At 34.6% G+C, this 19,353-nt stretch overlaps 2 protein-coding genes across 3 annotated transcripts in view; one reads left to right on the top strand and one right to left on the bottom strand.

Annotated features, from left to right (window-relative positions):
• Window positions 1-8,241, top strand: part of LOC112049543 (uncharacterized) — a 119,485-nt gene extending 111,244 nt beyond the window's left edge. The window contains exons 17-20 of one of the 2 annotated variants that reach the window (XM_052890407.1): window positions 232-353; window positions 1,573-1,687; window positions 2,316-2,343; window positions 3,203-8,241. In XM_052890407.1, the coding sequence (XP_052746367.1) occupies window positions 232-353; window positions 1,573-1,687; window positions 2,316-2,343; window positions 3,203-3,234 (297 nt within the window). In that variant the 3' untranslated portion in view covers window positions 3,235-8,241. The remainder of the gene's footprint in view (window positions 1-231; window positions 354-1,572; window positions 1,688-2,315; window positions 2,344-3,202) is intronic. The other variant, XM_052890408.1, reaches the window with a different exon arrangement.
• A 1,864-nt stretch (window positions 8,242-10,105) lies between these two features.
• LOC112049521 (protein MEMO1) overlaps window positions 10,106-19,353 on the bottom strand; it is a 19,975-nt gene continuing 10,727 nt past the window's right edge. Inside the window, exons 4-9 of the mRNA XM_052890434.1 lie at window positions 18,224-18,336; window positions 16,347-16,458; window positions 15,893-15,958; window positions 15,209-15,362; window positions 13,970-14,074; window positions 10,106-12,507 (exon numbers count right to left, since the gene is read on the bottom strand). Coding sequence (XP_052746394.1) covers window positions 12,370-12,507; window positions 13,970-14,074; window positions 15,209-15,362; window positions 15,893-15,958; window positions 16,347-16,458; window positions 18,224-18,336 — 688 coding nt within the window. The 3' untranslated portion in view covers window positions 10,106-12,369. The remainder of the gene's footprint in view (window positions 12,508-13,969; window positions 14,075-15,208; window positions 15,363-15,892; window positions 15,959-16,346; window positions 16,459-18,223; window positions 18,337-19,353) is intronic.

The following is a 19,353-nucleotide window of genomic DNA, read 5'->3' as shown; positions in this document are numbered from 1 at the left end:
ACACATATGTCAGTCAAATAAAATACTTCCAGAATAACTAATAATGATAACTCAAGACAGTTGAATATGTAACTGTTAAATTGTAAATTTCGTTAATTTACAATCTCACTCGTGATATTATAATCTGCCGTCATATTGTGGACTGAAAATACTGATTACAATTTAACGTGTTATTTTTCGGTATAGTATAATCTATCGGAAGTGAAATCTAGGTTTTACTTTTTTTAACAGGTAACACCAGACATGCTGGGCCGACTCAACGGTGGTAGACGTATAGACCACGTGCTGCAAGAGGCGCCCTTCGAGATGATCAACGAATATCTGTTCGCTATGAGCAGTCACGTGTGTTACTGGTGAGTTATGAGGCATATGAGGCACAACACGTGTCACAGGTTCGCGGGTGAAGTTAAAAACTACTCTCTATGACGTCATCATCATCAACTTATACTCGGCTCGAGTCTGTTCTCAGAATGGGAAGGGTTTAGGCCAATAGTCCACCACGCTGGCCCAATGCGGATTGTCTTAAGTTATTTTGTGGATTGTTGGAATCCGCAAAATAACTTAATTGTCGTTATAGAGAGTGGGTGTAACGCTATATAGAGTGTATCATTGTATATATAATATTTGTTATGAGGCATATGAGGCACAACATGTGTCACAGGTTCACGGGTGAAGTTAAAAACTACTCTCTATGTCGTCATCATCATCAACCACAGCAAATCGCTGCTGAGCTCGAGTCTGTTCTCAGAATGAGAGCGGTTTAGGCCAATAGTCCACCACGCTGGCCCAATGCGGATTGGCAGTGACGTAGACGTGTGAAGTCTGCCAATCCGCAAAATAACTTAATTGTCGTTATAGAGAGTGGGTGTAACGCTATATAAAATGTATCATTGTATGGAGAGCAAGCTAAAACAATCAAAGCCGATGTGATTTTGACGCTTTAGTAGACACGCGTCTACGTGTGTGGAGTCTGCCAATCCGCAAAACTTTTTATGACTTAATTGTCGTTATAGAGAGTGGGTGTAACGCTATATAGAGTGTGTCGTTGTATGGAAAGCAAGCTAAACCAATCAAAGCCGATGTGATTTTGACGCTTTAGTAGACACGTCTCTACGTGTATGAAGTCTGCCAATCCGCAAAAACTATTTATGACTTAATTGTCGTTATAGAGAGTGGGTGTAACGCAATATAGAGTATATCATTGTATGGAGAGCAAGCTAAACCAATCAAAGCCATGTGATTTTGACGCTTTAGCGAGTTTGACGTTAAATCGATTGACGTGACGTTACATGTTTACACTGTATTTTAAAAACTGTTTAGAAAAACTAAAGAAATAAGATGGAGTATTTTTTTATTATATTATTAATTTACGTAATTGTTGTTAGTGATGTATCTTGAAATACAAATTATGAATAATGTTTGTATTTTCGGATGTCAAGGAGACGCGTGACGTTTTATTTTATGGGTGTCACCGGCTTCACCACTCTGCTTGTAAATACTCATTCTGTATGATCTTTACTCTGTGGTTGACAATAAAAGATTGAGATTATATATGAGAATCTGTAATGTCAGGGAGTCTGAAGACACCATGCTGGTGATGCTGCGAGAGATATACAACGCTATCGGCGTGGTGCCCGACTGCAGCGTACCGCAACGCACGCTCACCGTGCACAGGAGCAGAGTACCGGTACGACAACACCACCATATCATCATATATACTAATATTATAAAACTGAAGAGTTTGTTTGAACGCGCTAATCTCAGGAACTACTGGTCCGATTTGGAAAATTATTTCAGTGTTAGATAGGTCATTTATCGAGAAAGGCTATAGGCTATATATTATCTCCGTATTACTACGGGAACGGGAACCACGCGGGCAAAACCGCGCGGCGTCAGCTAGTCTCACATATCCCGGCCCAGGATTCGACAAACCACTGGACTAACGACTGACACCTTGGCGCAAGACGGAGGTCCTGGGTTCGATCCCCGTCTGAGTCGATTGAAGTTTTCTTAATTGGTCCAGGTCTGACTGGTGGGAGGCATCGGCCGTGGCTAGTTATCACCCTACCGGCAAAGACGTACCGCAAAGCGATTTAGCGTTCCGGTACGATGTCGTGTAGAAACCGAGAGGGGTGTGGATTTTCATCCTTCTCCTAAGAAATTAGCCCGTTTCTTAGATTGCATCATCACTTACCATCAGGTGAGATTGTGGTCAAGGGCTAACTTGTAGAGAATAAAAAAAAACGAGGCAATTAGTTAATTAAATAATTATTTGTTTGTGAATTTATGTTTTAAACAGAATTTTTTATTTTCAGGAGGATTACGTCACTTTGTCATCGCCAGGTAAGAGGAACCATTTTTTTTTTTATTAACTAGCTAATGTTAACGACTTTGTCCGCGTTTGTTTCATTTTCTCATAAATTTAGCAGAAATTATGTATCCATTTAGTATTTTTTGCGTGCAAGAGTCATGGATATGACCTCTGCCTCCGATTCCGGAGGGTGTAGGTTCGAATCCGGTCCGGGGCATGCACCTCCAACTTTTCAGTTGTGTGCATTTTAAGAAATTAAATATCACGTGTCTCAATCGGTGAAGGAAAACATCGTAAGGAAACCTGCATACCTGAGAATTTTCTTAATTCTCTGCGTGTGTGAAGTCTGCCAATCCGCATTGGGCCAGCGTGGTGGACTATTGGCCTAAGCTCTCATTCTGAGAGGAGACTCGAGCTCAGCATTGAGCCGAATATGGGTTGATAATAATAATAATAATAATCCATACTTTGGCGTAATAGTGTAACAAATATATACAGTCATAATATATGCAGTTTTTGCAGGATTTGTGAAAAATTTAGTTTTTTATTCTTAAATAGAATTAGTAATATTTAAAACCCAACATTAAAAAAGTTTTAAAGTTTTTTTTAAAATTTAAACTATCGTGAGTGTTATTCATATTAATTGATTATGAAACACGACTAAAACTCACGTGATATTAGGTCGGAGTATGCCCGACTAGTTTCGAACCCATACGGGGCCCTTAGTCATGAGCTGGTTCTTGCATCGCAGCACGATCCAAACTTAAACTTAGTTTTAAAGTTAATTACAAAGTATAAAGTGAGCTATTGTGAGTTAGTGCAATTGGAAGTTTTGACTTTTAATATTTTGACTTTCTGATTTTTTTTTTTTATTTTGTGTTTTTTTTTCAGACTCCCCGTCGACCAGCCGCGGTGCTTCGTGATTAATTTTTAGTTAATTTCCAACAAACTTCATATTAAAATTACGCCATACTTATTATATTTGTAAACCATACACCCAACTAATAGCGTAACTGACACTTTTGGCGTAAGTGACACCAATGATAGGTACTCGTATCTTGTGCAATTGGCGTGTTAGTCACAATTTGGTGTAAATGACTAGGTGTATAAACTTTTAAGTAATATTACTGACACAACTGAAGTAACTGGCACTATTGATGTAACTGACACCAATCCACGCAACTGATGCAAATGGCGTGTTAGTCAACATTGGCTTAAGTGACTGTAAGGGTATCATTGGCGTAAATCACACCAAAAGTATTAGTAACAGAAGCACAATACTTGTTATTCATCAATGTCATATTAGTCAACATTGCCGTAGGTATCAAGTGGAGGCAGTAGCAGAATAATGTCGTAACTGACACCTTGGGGTAACTTACACCAATGGTATGCTTAGCTGACGCAAATTGCTTTTTAGTAATAATGTCGTATTAGTTACCATTGGCATAAGTGATGCAAGTGGTGAATCGAGGCAGTGGTAGATGAATGTCGTAACAGACACCATTGGTGTAACTTGCCACACTGTTGTAATGAATACCATTGGCGTAACGTACACCAAAGATATTCATAACTGACGCAAACTGCTTGTTAGTCATCTATGTCGTATGAGTCAACATTGGTGTAAGTGATGCAAGTGTTGAGTCGAAGCAGTGGCTGATGAATGTCGTAACTGACACCATTGGTGTTACTTGCCACATTGTTGTAGTGAATACCATTGGTGTAACTTACACCAAAAGTATTTATAACTGACGCAAATTGCTTGTTAGTTATCAATGTCGTATGAGTCAACATTGGCGTAAGTGATGCAAGTGTTGAGTCGTGGCGGTGACCTATGAATGTCGTAACTGACACCATTAGTGTATCATGTCACATTGTTGTATTGACTACCATTGGCGTAACGTGCACCACAGGTATTCATAACTGACGCAAACTGCTTGTTAGTCATCTATGTCGTACGAGTCAATATTGGCGTAAGTGATGCAAGTGTTGAGTCGAGGCAGTGGCTGATGAATGTCGTAACTGACATCATTGGTGTTACTTGCCACATTGTTGTAGTGAATACCATTAGTGTAACTTACACCAAAAGTATTTATAATTGACGCAAATTGCTTGTTAGTTATCAGTGTCGTATTAGTCACAATTGGCGTAAGTGACAGATGAATGATGATGATAAATTATTTTTTCTGTTTTGTTAAGTTTTCACAATCGCCAAACAATTGAAATAAATCTATACTAATATTATAAATGCGAAAGTCTGTCTGTCTGTCTGTTACCTTTTCACGGATAAACGGCTGAACCGATCAAGATGAATTTTAATATAATGGTAAATGGGACCTTGGAGCAAAACATAGGGTACTTTTTGACCCTAAAATAAAAATGAAAGGGGATGAAATAGGGGCAGAAAGTTTGTAAGTCCTTCATTTTTAGAGTTACAGTTTTAAAAATTAGTTCATAATTCATAAAAAAATTAAAATGTGATTTAAGATTTTTTCGAAGTCGCGGGCGTCCGCTAGTTTGTCTATATTTAAAAATATGTCCAAAGTAAAGGAGTTGGAAATGAATATTTGTATTTATGAAAATTATCTGTTATAGACAAATTCTTTGATTGAGACCTCGACTGCAGAGTACAGTGGCGGTCACTAGGTTTGTGGTTAGGGTGAGCTCTATACGTACAAATTGTACAGAATAGAAAATTTCTACTAAAATACAGGTGAGTCGTTAATATTCATGATGAATGTTTCACTATAATTCAATTTCCCGGGGGATTATACTTTTTTCATTAATTAAAATTCATAATTTAAAACTTAGCAAATGAAAAAAAAATATGTTGTGAATATAAACACCACAGATTAAAGAATGATACAGAATGAGTCTTTAAAAGCGCGCGGTAAAGCCGGTGAAACGCAAAAAAAATGTCACGCGTCTCCGTGACAAACTTGTTTCCTAATTTGTATTTCAAAACTTTAACTAACAACAATTACGTAAATTAATATCTAGACTAATAATCAAACCTTTAAAAATATTTCCATCTTATTTCTTTAGTTTTTGTAAACAGTTTTTAAAATAGTTAAAACATCAGACGCCATTTTTCTTGAATAATAATTTGAGAATTGCTGATGCAAAGCCTTGTGTCGTACTGACTCGAGAATGTATTAGTTTTTGATGTATTTGAATATTATTCTTTAATCTGTGATAAATACAAAGAAAAATATAATTAATTCAAATCACATACATAATATATGTTCCCTGTTGCCGATGTATCTCTATATATTTTTTTCTAAAAATCCTTTAAGAACAAGTATCCACGACCATATAATAATTTAAAAAAAAAAATCTGCCCACTTCCCCCCTTTAGGGTGCATGACTGTTTTACATGTTTTGATTGTAATCATAATTATTGTTGATTTAAAGTTACATTATTACTATTAATAAATTATATAAAGCCTCATTTAAAATTTTTATTTATTTCTTTTTATTGTATAATACTTTAATTATTTTATTGATAATAATAAAATAGAAAATGTACTATTTCCACTTGTGTATTTAAATTATTTAAACTTGGCATTTTAAAACATTCATTCATTCTGTAGATGAATGCAGCAAATTCTTTTCAGGCACTTTTCAGCGTAGACAGAGAAGTCATTAGACAATTGATTGGCATGCTGTTGTAAGTCAAAAGATATACAGGACTGTACAATTTTTTCACCAATTTATTTTTAGCTAACTTGTTGCAAATTATAAGTATAGTAAGTTCAATTCACGAAGGCTCCCCACTCTTTGTCTTTTTTTTTATTTTTACTTGTAGATAAATATGAAATTTATTTTGATTTAATTTTGTGTGCGTGTGCACACATTGCTATTCGTTGCGTAGTAATAGAACTTACATTCTTGCAGTTTTCATTGCATACTTGCACTGTAAGCGATTGCAAAAAAAGAGTGGGGGCGTCATCGTGGATTGAACTATCTATTACCTGTACTTGTAATTTTGTAACAAGTTCTAACTCACAGTCAAAATACGTTTATTCTTGATTAAATCATCGTTGTGCTAAGTCCACACGTAAGTTGATCTCTGTTGTGTTTTTGAGAGAATGCGATGAATATTTTCTGTCGGTCTATTCACTTCTCTGTCTACGTATCAAATCAACTTATTTTGTATTTCAGTGTCCACGAATAAGTTGTTCTTTTTTGAAGGAATACAAGGATGCTTTCCATTATGTATTGTGTACGTATTGTATTCAATACGAAACGAATAATTATTCGTTTTTCGTTTACTTTTACAGAGTCCACGCATAAGTTTTTATAGTCCACGCATAACTTAACATGTTTACTTTCTTGACAGAATGCGATGGGCGCTTTCTTGCTATCTTAATACTTCTCTGTCTACGTTTTTCAGTGTGACGTCATGTCTTTCGTTTCATAACTACAATACTACACAATCAGTGTTTGTGTGTGTGTGTGTGTGTAAAAGTGCCAAGTTAAATTATTTTAGATATACAAATATAATTATTTTGTAATGTTATGATTAGGTTTTTATGACATTGAACTGTGACAAAAAGTAAAAAAAAATAGTAAACAATGAAATTTTAACTGTACATTTTGTTTGATTACATTTTTTATTTAAACTGCATAGCTGTAATAAAATTGTATTGATTATGCAGTTACTGTTCAATTGAAAATAAATTTGAAAAACTTATAACTGGATTTTTTATGAAAATATATATAATATAGGTAAAAACAAAATATTCTGAAGTAAAAACTCAATATCTCGAATCCTGGACTTCTTGATCCGTTGAACTACTTAATTACTTGACCAATGGACACTGTATGTCTGTGTAATCAGATGCAATCATTATGACGTCTCCGAAATAAGCTGCACAAGGTTTTTAACTGGGGTATGCACTATAAGTAACAATTCGAAAATTTCTTGCCCAACTATGTATTATATAGTCCAACATAGGTTTGTTATATGGGGATATGCCATGCCGCCGCGCCCCTACGTTATCTTTGATACCTAAAATCTTCTATTTCGCAGCTTATCGCGCGATGTTCCGAAACGTCATGAAGTTTGCATCGTACTATACCTAGACTCCGTATCATGAAAAAGTCCCGCGGCTAAAACCTTAACAAATTACATTATTTACAAATGACAATTAGCACCGCGTCTACTGGACTTGTTTCGTGGCGCGGAGTTTAATTTCATTGTAATTTGTTTCGCTGTTGTCGAGTAAATAAGTAAATGGTGTAACTGGCTGGACTTTTGTTTTGTATAGGTATAGATGAAATATTTGTGTTCATTTGAGCGCCATTTATGAATTTATAAAAATTAAATGTTATCACATTTCTCCCATAGATGTCGTTGTAATTGTAGACAGAGATTTTAGTATTTTAGTCGAGTACGAACGATTCTTAGGCGGAAAATACAAAAAATCGTTTGTACTCGACTAAAATACTAAACTAGTCCGAACTAGGTTAAATTTTTTGTTATTTGAATATGTTAAAACCACAGATTGAAGAACTATTTTACTGTGGTAAAAAATATCTATGGTTAAAACAATATTTTATTTTATAAATGCGTTATGGGCTCTGGGTTCTAGCCTTTTTGAGTCAAGAGTTTTTTTTTGTTATTTACGCTGTAGAATTATTCTAATTGTATTCCGTATTTTCTCATTTAACTTTTATAAAACTCAGAAGCTGTATTCTATGTTTACCAAAAGTCTGTATTTTGAAATGAAAAAGTAGATTTTCTTATTTTGAAAATTAATACTTCAATGCATAAACAGTAAAGAGTTATATTTTGAAGATGAAAAATCGCAAAAGCTTATTTTGATGTATTTGTTTCAAACTATATAATTACATTACAAAGTATATAATATTGTATTGTTACTGTAAACTAACATTGGTCGAAGTAATAAAAGTTTATATTTTTACTATTCACTGTTTCATTTATTTAACACATTCTACCATTTTGCTACCATTAGCTATATACATCTCGGTATACAGAAAACACCAGAAGACACATTCAGTCGTCGTCGTCACAAAAATTGTACCTGTTTAAGCACGTCACACAATGCCATACACAGTGACAAATCGCTTGTTCGTGAAGTTACACCAAGAGTAATTTGAACGGCTTCATTCCTATGCTTGATCCTTCACACTTCTGAAGTTTTCTGTTTTCTGATCTATACATAGTATAGAACGAAGTCCTCCTGTCTGTATGCGATAAACTAAAATATGAACGGATTTTCATGCGAATTTCACCATTATGATACAAATGGTTTGATGTGGTAGGTACCTATATACTTTTAATTTGTTAAGATTTTGTGTAATTCTTTGATATTTTGAAATGTTGGAAAAAATCAGGTCGCTTGGAAGCTTTTATCGAAAATGCAGCATAATACTACAGAACAGAGAATGATACAGTATGAGTCTTTATAATTACTTAAATTTTATTTATTTGTTTATGTAAATAGTACCACGGAGTGTCTACTCCTAAAAATAAAATTTAAATGCCCAATTATTAATAACACTTAGCGATAGAATTAAATTACAAGAGTTGTGTAGGTAGTACTTTATTTCTGACAAATCAAATTATTTAATTAAATCAATTTAGATACCAAAGAAAGGAGCATAGATAATATCCTGTTACCATAAAGTTAACCATTTTTGTATAGAAAACACCAGAACCTTTCTGTATATTCAAATGTTTAGTATCGTCTCCCTCTACCACAATTTGTTCTACTATTTTTACGTCCCCTAAAAAAGCGTAAATGCAATAAATGAATAATGCCAAGAAAATGAAGATGGCGAATCTTCCCGCCACTTTTACTGTCAATTGGTGCGGGAACTGCAAACTCTGTGGTTTCTTGTCGTAGTTATTCCTTCTTGGTTTCAAAACCATTTTGTCTAATATCTTTATTCTCTTCATTTTCTTTGGTTTAGAACAGTTTTGAGTTATAAATGAGCCATCAATATCAACTTTGTACCAAGATTTGTGTTTATTAAAATAATATTCAAAGTTTTCGTTTGTTTGCATTTTTTATTACACATTATTCAAGTGCCGAGTACACCATTTTACATTATCTTCCATGACCGATTTTTTTGAGGACATTTTTACTTTCAAATTTTGGGTTTCACTTAAAATTTACATCGTTTGACAGATTCTAATTGACTTGACAAGTCGGTTACTTCTTTTTTGTCATGATGGTATATTTTTTGAAAATCATTAGTCTACCTCTATACAACATATGTTTAGGATCTGTAATTCCTCTGAATGCAAAGTATGTTTGGGTGCTTGTTGGCGGATTTACTTTGCCGAGAGTAGGCTTTTGCATTTTTGCAGCCGAAATTCGATATTCGATTCATAGTTGGCAATCGATACAATTACCTTATATTATGTCAATAAAATTGGAAGTTTTAATCAAGATATATGAGTGGATACAAGTAACAAGTACAATATAACTCTATGGTTCTAATATTATAGTAAGATTGTACAGGATGTACAGATTTGCATTCAGCATTGATGTTAACCTAGGAAGAATAATTTATTAAAAAAAATAATAACTGAATCCCCTTCCGTTGTATTTGATGACATTAGTCGATGGAGAAATGTAAAGTTTGTGGTTAGGGGATAATATCTGAATCTACAGAACCGATTTTGAAAATTATTTTACCACTAGAAAGCCACGTTATTTGTGAGTGTCATAGGCTCTATTGTATCCCCGTATTCTCACGGGAACGGGAACTACGCGGGTGAAACCGCAGGACGTCGGCTAGTTTAAAATAAAACTCGACAAGGCAACTTAAATCTTTATTGGACACCTTACGAAATAAATGCTAAATTGAGACCGAGGTTAATTTTTAATTTATGAGATTAATTTTGAAGCTTACATTCCTTCTAAATAGACAACCATGTAAAAATATACATAAATAATACATTAACACTCTTATTTATAAACAAGGACTAGGATTTAAACCTCAAATTTCTTCAAAGTAAAGTAAACTTTAAAAAGTAGTATTTATGGTCTACTTTACTATGACGTAAATCATTGAAGAAAAATGTTTAAATCTTCATCTATGTTTATGAATAGGGGTAAGAGCATAATAAACAAACACTCATAATTAAATTTAACCGTATTTTGTAACTATAGTCTTTATAACTCGACAATGTGAATATTGAAATCATCTCCATCTATCTCCATCTATAGTATGGTGTAAGACAGAGAGAGATAGAGAAAAAATCGGGGCTCAAACGTTATAAAAACGTAACAGGATAACGTTAAAAAAACGGTTTTTATAACTTTAAATCAATAAAAAAACAAAACTAATAAAAAAACAACCAAGTTATTTTTACTCCATTTTGGTTTACAATCCAAAAAAGCTCATAAGTCTGTTAAATAATTTATGCCTAGTGTGGCCAGCTATTAAGTCTCTTGCCAAGAAAACTCTCTAGTCTTCATGAAATTAAAAAAAAAAAAAATGGTTTTTTTTCCTCATATATTTAGCTCATATACTTAGCTCAGGCATCAGGCATATTACGATACAACTTTTTTTTAATTATAACTATTCTTAGTTGCCTTGAATGTAAACTAAATAGATATTAATACAATCTTATCAGCTAAATAATAATTCAACAAATATTTAACTTATTATAAATTTTCCTTTTTTATTATTTTAAACAGAAAAATATTGTATATTAATAATCTTGCAATAATAAATGAAAAAGTAATTATTAATAAAAAAAAATCATTTTGTTAGTAGTGCAAAATGTATTAAATTCTATTAAATTAAATATTACCTTATTTTGTTCATCCTTTGTAAGTTTATTTTTTATACGAATAACGCATTTTTATATTGTATTTTTTTTAATATTAAGCGTTTTTTTTTTAATTCTCAATCTTAACTCTCCAAATTATAGTAATTGTATTCTGATGTATTTCCAAGCGAAAGTTCTAAGGTTTAAATATCACTCTATAAACAACCTTATATAACACTAGCTGACGCCGCGCGGTTTTATCTGCGTAGTTCCCGTTCCCGTGCGAATACGGGGATAAAATATAGCCTATAGCACTCGGGGATAGTGTAGCTTCCCAACAGTGAAAGAATTATACAAATCGGTTTAGTAGTTTCGGAGACTATTCAATGCAAACATACAAACAACGAAATCATTCCCCTTTATAATATTAGTATAGATTTTAAGAAGTCCATTCACAAGTTGCATGTACCGTGTCTAAGCTCTATAATGTCTAAGCCATCCTCAGACTAATTTACAGAATAAAGATGATCCAGATTGACTATTTACAAGCAGCGTGGTGAATAACCCATAAAACCCATAAAAAACCCAAACGCCCTTACATCTGCACATTCAAACATTTTCATAATTTGTATTTCAAAACTTATCACTAACAACAATTACTTAAATTAATATAATAATCAAGAATTATTAATAAAAAATACTTCATTTTATTTCTTTAGTTGTTGTGAACAGTTTTTAAAATATTAAAAAAAACATAAGACGCCATTTTTCTTGAATAACATAAAGTTACTGATGCGACGGTTCGTGTCGTACTGACTCGAGAATGTATTTATTTCTGAATTTTGTATTTGGAGCGGCTACGACACCGTCTGTGTTCCGTGCGCTCTATCTGCCTATTATTCTTTAATCTGTGGGCTGGCCAGTGTCTGTCTCCGATGGCCCGTATGCGTGAACATTTATTACAATTTATTTTGGAGTTTACTCCTTAAGAATCGATTTTACATATATACCCCCCGGTATGAAACCGGTTTTTGTGCGCAACCTATTCTGCGCACCTTTCACCGTGCACTCCCGCGCGTGGGCGTGCCTGCACGCATGTGCATGTTGTTGGCGGGAGCGCACGCCGCGGCCTGCTGCACCTCGGTTGCGCACCTTTCACCTTTTCAGGCGTCAGTATTGAGACGTACATAGTGTATGCTGCGGGACGACATACACCTATTTAGACAGTCGATCTGAAAGAGTAAACTCCATTCGTGCGTCGGGGCTGACACACACTTTTATTTTACAAAAAATACTAATAATATTCCTATTCGAAGACCAAAGAAGCGCTGGCGTAGGATACGGAGGAATCCTGCATGGTCATACATTCAGAGGATTGCGCGTACTTGAGAAACTTTAGCGACATGTGTGGTGCGTGCGGTTGACTTTTTAGCTTCGCTATCGCCTGGAAAATAAATATAGGTTATGTGAATCTGATTCACTGTAAAATATAAAAAAATCTACACATGACATCGTAGACAAAGGCGTCAATAGACCAGTAGATCAATTGCGAAATTTTGACATGCGATATTCCATGCATAGTGTTCAAATAGATCGTGAAAATTGTCATTGATATTTTTCGTTTCGCGAAAACCAGTCGCAATGGACGTTAAATATAAAATAAAATAAAATAAAATAAGCCTTTATTGCTGTTTTTTTATCATTAAATACAAGTAGTTACTTGGGACGGGACATATGTTGAGAGAAAAGAAAGAGAAATGGACACAAATAATAACGGAATGGTACCCTAGAGATAGTAAACGAAATAGAGGAAGACAGATGAAGAGATGGGAAGATGATTTTAAGAAAATAGGAGGACCAGAATGGATGCGATTAGCAAAAGACAGAAATACGTGGAAAATATTAGAGGAGGCCTTTGTCTGTACAAGACAAGCTGTTTGAAAGGGAGATCAATCGGATAGAAAATTACTATTTTAGCTAGTTGTTAACCTTACATTTTATTAACTATGTTAGCAAGTAACTACTTGGACGTTAAATATATAATAATTTATTTTCGAGTAATTTGCTATAAATATTGATATTTTAGATGACTATACTTGGAAATTAACATTTTTCACCCTATTATTTAATAGGATGACTACGTTTTCTAGCTTAATTTCATTGTTGTTAAATAGCTCAATTATCGATGGAGGCGTCACTACACTGTCGATAAATATTGAAGTATGATTGATACTAAAAATTGGTTTCGCGAAAGCATTTTGTAACTATGGGCCGCAACAATAAACTTCAAACTAACATAATTGTTACACAGCAGGCTATCACTATCTTTGACGTATGCTAGTTGACATACGAAATAAAGATTATATGTAACAAATGTCATCCGGTGCCTACAACGGATATCATACAATAGGTACATGACATTTTGTCAATTGATTTGATGTTTATTTTAATAGGTTGATAATAAAGACGAAAATAATGGATAGCCCAGCTGAAAGAATAAAATATACTTCTCATCAAAAAATCAAAACATATTTGTATTTTCACAAATAAAAAAATATCTAACCTAATCTAACCTAACAGTTGGTTTCTAAGCCACTTAAGTTCTGGTTCTTGGAGTATGTACAATTGTACAACCTATCGACAGTTTACAATCTCGCGAGATAGATTATAAACGGTGTTTACAATTTCACGACTTATAACGGCACACCAATCATTTGTCTATCAATTTTTCTGTCTACGGTCAATAACATATTTGTGTGGACATTTAAAACAAAATGTGTAAGTATGTGAACGTACGAACTTTTAAAGTACTAATTATCTTGTAGCACCCAATACAGGACCAAATTAATTTAATAATTATTTTAATTTTTACAACAAACAGCTAGATAATGATGAAATGTAGTCACCTGTAAAAGCACTCCAATAGGATGTCGTCCACATATCGTGTTGTTGTATTTGTTGAGATAATCGGTAAACGAGCGGGGATCCATTTTCTCTATTATATCCATACCCTGTTAACAAACATATTAAAAGTTAACAAAACAAATAAAGAAAGTTAACAAAATAATCATATTTATCCAAACAATATGTATGTTAAAAACCCCAGTTGACCCTTAACTGTACATATTTGTAAGTTCACAATCGTGCACTGACAAAAAACCAGTAAACACTTCTGTAAAATCCAATAAAAAAGGGTTTATTGGATTTTAAGTGTTTTTTCAAATTCCCACAATCAATTTATCTTGCACTGATGAAATATTTTTGTAATCCTTGTATACCCTGACCTGATTATTATCAAGCTACTTAATGATCTAATGGAATCTTTCGCTGAAGCAGTCGTGCCAAAAGCAAGGGAACCTCGGTTCTATTTCTTTTTACTACCCTTACAACCCCAGTGCCATAAGCTTCCGGCAAAAAATATAAAATACTAAACTTCAAAATTCATTTATTTCAATTAGGCTTAGTTTATAGTATTTGAAACTCCCAGTCAATACTTAATTATATTTTTAAAGTACCACAAACAAGTCGTTTTTCATTGGTAAAAAATCATGGAAATTAAAAAAACCTAAATAAACCTGGTTAACCCATGTAAAACTTGGATGACCCGTATATGATCTAGTAAAACTTGGATGATCCTTGAAGAGCCTGTTTATCCCTTGTAAACCCCTGATCGACCCTTATAAAGCCTGTTTTACCCGTATAAAATTTGGATGACTCTCAATAACCCTGGTTGACCCTTGTAAAACCCTGATTGATCCTTATAAGCCTTGGTTAACCCTTATAAAACTAATTGACCCGTGTAAAACTTAGATGACCTTCGAAAACCTGGTTGACCCTTATAAATATCCGGGTTAACTGTCATAAAATTGTTTCACCCGTGTAAAACTTGGATGAGTCACAAAAAATTGATTGACTCTTATAAACCTTTACAAAACTGGTGAACCCATATAAAACTTGGATGACCCTCGAAAACCTGGTGGACCCTTTACAAACCCTGGTTAACACTTATAAAACTGGTTGCACTGTGTCAAACTTGGATGACCCACGAAACCTGGTTGACTCCTATAAATACTTATAAAACTGGTTAACCCGTGTAAAACTTGAATGACCCTGAGAAACCCTTGTAAATCCTGGTAAACCCTTACCTGTTTATCCAGCCACTCGATGCTCTGGTAGAGTCTCCCGCGTGAGGGGTCGCGCCACGTGTAACGGAACCTTGTACCCCAGTGGCAGAAGTCTGATGATATCACCACTAAGTTCTGGGGGTCAGCGAGATAAGGTGCTAGAATTGAGCCGTACCTGGAAACAGAATTTTTTTATCACCATCAGTCAAAACAAACTCAGTTATTCAAATTCACTATTAACAACCGTGAGCCGTGATAGCCGTGGTATCTTTGCCTTCGATTCCGGAGGGCGTAGGTTCGAGTCCGGTCCGGGGCTTTTCAGTTGTGTGCATTTTAAAAAAATAAATATCACGTGTCTCAAACGGTGAAGGAAAAACATCGTTAGGAAACCTGCATACCAGAGTATTTTCTCAATTCTCTGCGTGTGTGATGTCTGCCAATCCGCAATTGGGCCGTGGTGGACTATTGGCCTAACCCCTTCCATTATGAGAGGAGACTCGCGCTCAGCTGTGAGACGAATATGGGTTGATAATGATGATGGTGACCTCACTAATAATTAACTTGAGTGTCTAGACACTAAAGTTAATTATCTTATATCCAAAGAAAAAGGCACTGTACCTAATATAATATAATATAGTAAAAAAAAGGAAAAAGCAGGTTCTTGAATTTGAAGTCAGTTATAAATAATAAAATATAAAAACTTACGTTGCCTCCTTTTCAGGTGTTAGTGAACCAACCAAAATAGGTATTATTGTGAAGCCAGTCTTATATCTGGAAGGAAAATATAATTAAAATAATATTATCTACTCTTTTTGATCAATTCACCCCCAACAAACCTATTTGTCCCTACAAAATCACCACAAAAAGGTGATCCGAATAATAGTATACAAAACTGAGCGACATTGTAGACTATATTTAGGTATTAATTGTTTAAATAACTTTCGTTGCTGACCACAACTAACATTAAGATGTGTATAAATTTCCTCTTTTGAGCGCCTCATTTTTCATGTGCTAGTAATACATCTAACAATATTTAATATCATTGGAATGCGGTATTTTTTGTTTGATAATAATAATAAGGATGATGACTAGGTTTGATAAAATATATTTATTGCATTTTTTTTCGCCGAGCTTCGAACCTATGAGACACAGTACTTACTCCTCCATAACCTTGGCGATGTACGGTAGATGCATCTCTATAGAATGTTCGTCCTCGTCCGTCTGTACGTCCATCCATTCGAACAGCCGCGTCGCTTCTAACTCAGCATATACTAAAAAAATTAAACTTAATATTAGAAGGAAAGAAACAAAAGTTTATTTAATACTAGCAGAACCAATCAAGCTTCGCTTTGACTTATGTACACTTCTTCCCTACCATACCCCTATCCTACCCCTACCCTTCCATACCCCTATCCTACCCCTACCTCTACTCTACCTCTAACCTACTTACCCTAAAGTAAGTCTGATATTTTAGGTATTTTTTATACCTTGGTTTACATTATTGGAATTTTACGAAGAATCCCTATTTTTTTTAAAACAAAATATAGTCTATAGCACTCGGAGATTTACTACGAATCTGGATCATAGGAGTTTTTCATTTTATACTATTTTACTATGCCTATCTATCTATCCCTATTTAAAATACAGGGTGTTCTGTAAATAGTACTCCATACTCTACATACTGACAGCTGACATCAAAGCCTACTAAAATAACGCAATATATTATGTTATCCGAAATTTTACGTTTTTTAAGTTATATTGATTTTTGTCTTGGAGGCCATTGGATCAGCTTCCACCTTCACACAGAAAGTAAAACTATAAGAAATTGTAATGTTGTCATCAACTGTAAATTACAATGTTGTATGATTTTTTAAAAGAGCAACTGTTGAGTTTCATGCCGGTATCTTCTCAGCAGAACCTGCCTTCCGAACCGGTGGTAGAATCTTTACAAATAGTCAAAAGTGCTTGTAAACTGAGCCTACTTGAAATAAATGATTTTTGATATTGATTTTGTCTTTTGTACAAATGTTAGCTTTGAATGTACAAAAATGATATCAGCTATTTGGCTGGTAGGAGGCTTCGGCCGTGGTTAGTTACACCCTACCGACAAAGACGTACCGCCAAGCAAATTAGCGTCCCGGTACGATGTCGTGTAGAAACCGAAAGGGGTGTGGATTTTCATCCCACGCCCAAGTTATTATATTCCATCTTAGATTGCATTATCATTTACCATGAGGTGAGATTGTAGTCAAGGCCTAACTTGTAAAGATTAGAAAAAAAAATTAAAAAATCTCTAGACCTTAACTGATTTTGAAAATTCTATTATCATATATCATATATTTTATCCCTGTATTCCCAAGGGAAGGGATTTTCATCCTCCTCCGAACAAGTTAGCCCGCTTCCATCTTGGATTGCATCATCACTTACCATCAGGTGACATTGTCAAGGGCTAACTTGTAAAGAATAAAAAAAAAGACCCGTGATATTTAATTTCTTAAAATGCACACAACTGAAAAGTTGGAGGTGCATGCCCCAGACCGGATTAGAACCCACACCCTCCGGAATCGGAGGCAGAGGTCATATCCACTGGGCTATTACGGCTCTTAGTCGACTCTGTAGAGTATGTCGTAATATTTGCGGGACACCCTGTATATAACTAACCTAAAACTTATTTTTTTTTTCGAGGTATTTATTTTATTGTTATTTATTATTTATGTAGTATATATATTTATTCGTTGTAATATTTTATGTAATACATATGTAAATTTTAATATTATATTTACGTATATATTATATTATATTTATATATTTATGTAATTATTTATATATATAATTACATATTCCTTCCCACCTTTGCACCTTCCCGCTCTTTCTTCGCAAGTTCTCTCGTCAGGGGTTGCCTGGTAGAGATTACTTATAGTAATAAGGCCGACTTTGCATGCTAAGTTTAATTTATGTTTTTAATGTTTCAATTTATAATTGTATTTTTGTGTGCAATAAAGTATTTCTATTTCTTCTTCTTCTTCTATAACTTACTCTGTTTGTCTATGGTGAGGTCGTAGAGAGGCGTCTGGTACTTGTCCAGTGAGGACAAGGCGCAGCCGCCGAGTCGCACGTGGTGAGATGGACCCAGGATGAAGATGCGTTTACTGGAATATCATTCAAATATATCGGTGACGTGCACAGGGTGCTCGATCTGAGTAATCATGTCTGTCTGTCCGTGTTTTTTTGTTATGCGGGCATCACGCTGAAACTACTGAATGAATTGGCACGGTTTAAGACGATAATACGGAGAAGGTTATAGGATATTGCGAAAATAAAATAAGAAGGGGGTGAAAGTTCGTATGGAAATTCCTTCATTTTTAACCGACTTCCAAGAGGAGGAGGTTCTACGTTCGGCTGTATGTATGTTTTTTTTTTTTTTTTTTTTTTTTTTTTTTATGTATGTCCAGCGATAATTCCGTCATTTGTGGGCCGATTTTGAAAATTCTTTTTTTGTTTTGAAAGGTTTGATTCCAGGGTGGTCCCATTTTTTTCATGTCAGGATCTGATGATGGTATCCTGGAGAAATCGAGGGGAACTTTCGAAAATCGTATAGACGGCTAGTGCGTTTGTTAGTGTTTCCATAAGGTAATTTAAACCACTACAATTTTATGAAGGTCTGGAGTTGGTCTGATGATGGAGCCGGTACACAGACGATGGAACTCGTTAACGATTTACAGCAGGTACCTTTTGTTTGGGCTTGATTTATTTGTATTGATGAGAACTTTCCACCTAGATGGGTTGTGACTGTATTAAGGGTCTGATGATGAAGACGAAGGAGAGTTAAGAGAACTACTCAACGGTTCACAGTAGCTACCTTGTGTTTGGACTTGATAAATTTGTATTGATGAGAACTTTCCACCTAGATGGGTTGTGACTGTATTAGGGGTCTGGTTATGGAGATGAAGGAGAGTTAAGGGAACTCCTCGACGGTTCACAGTAGCTACCTTGTGTTTTGACTTGATAATTTTGTATTGATGAGAACTTTCCACCTGGATAGATTGTGACTGTATTGGGGGTCTGGTGACGGAGATGAAGGAGAGTTAAGGGAACTCCTCGACGGTTCACAGTAGCTACCTTGTGTTTGAACTTGATAAATTTTATATTGATGAGAACTTTCCACC

The sequence above is a fragment of the Bicyclus anynana genome, chromosome 27 (genome assembly GCF_947172395.1).
Source record: "Bicyclus anynana chromosome 27, ilBicAnyn1.1, whole genome shotgun sequence".
Lineage (NCBI taxonomy): Eukaryota > Metazoa > Arthropoda > Insecta > Lepidoptera > Nymphalidae > Bicyclus > Bicyclus anynana.
Note: the sequence above shows the minus strand (reverse complement) of the source record. Positions and strands in the feature narration are given on the sequence as shown.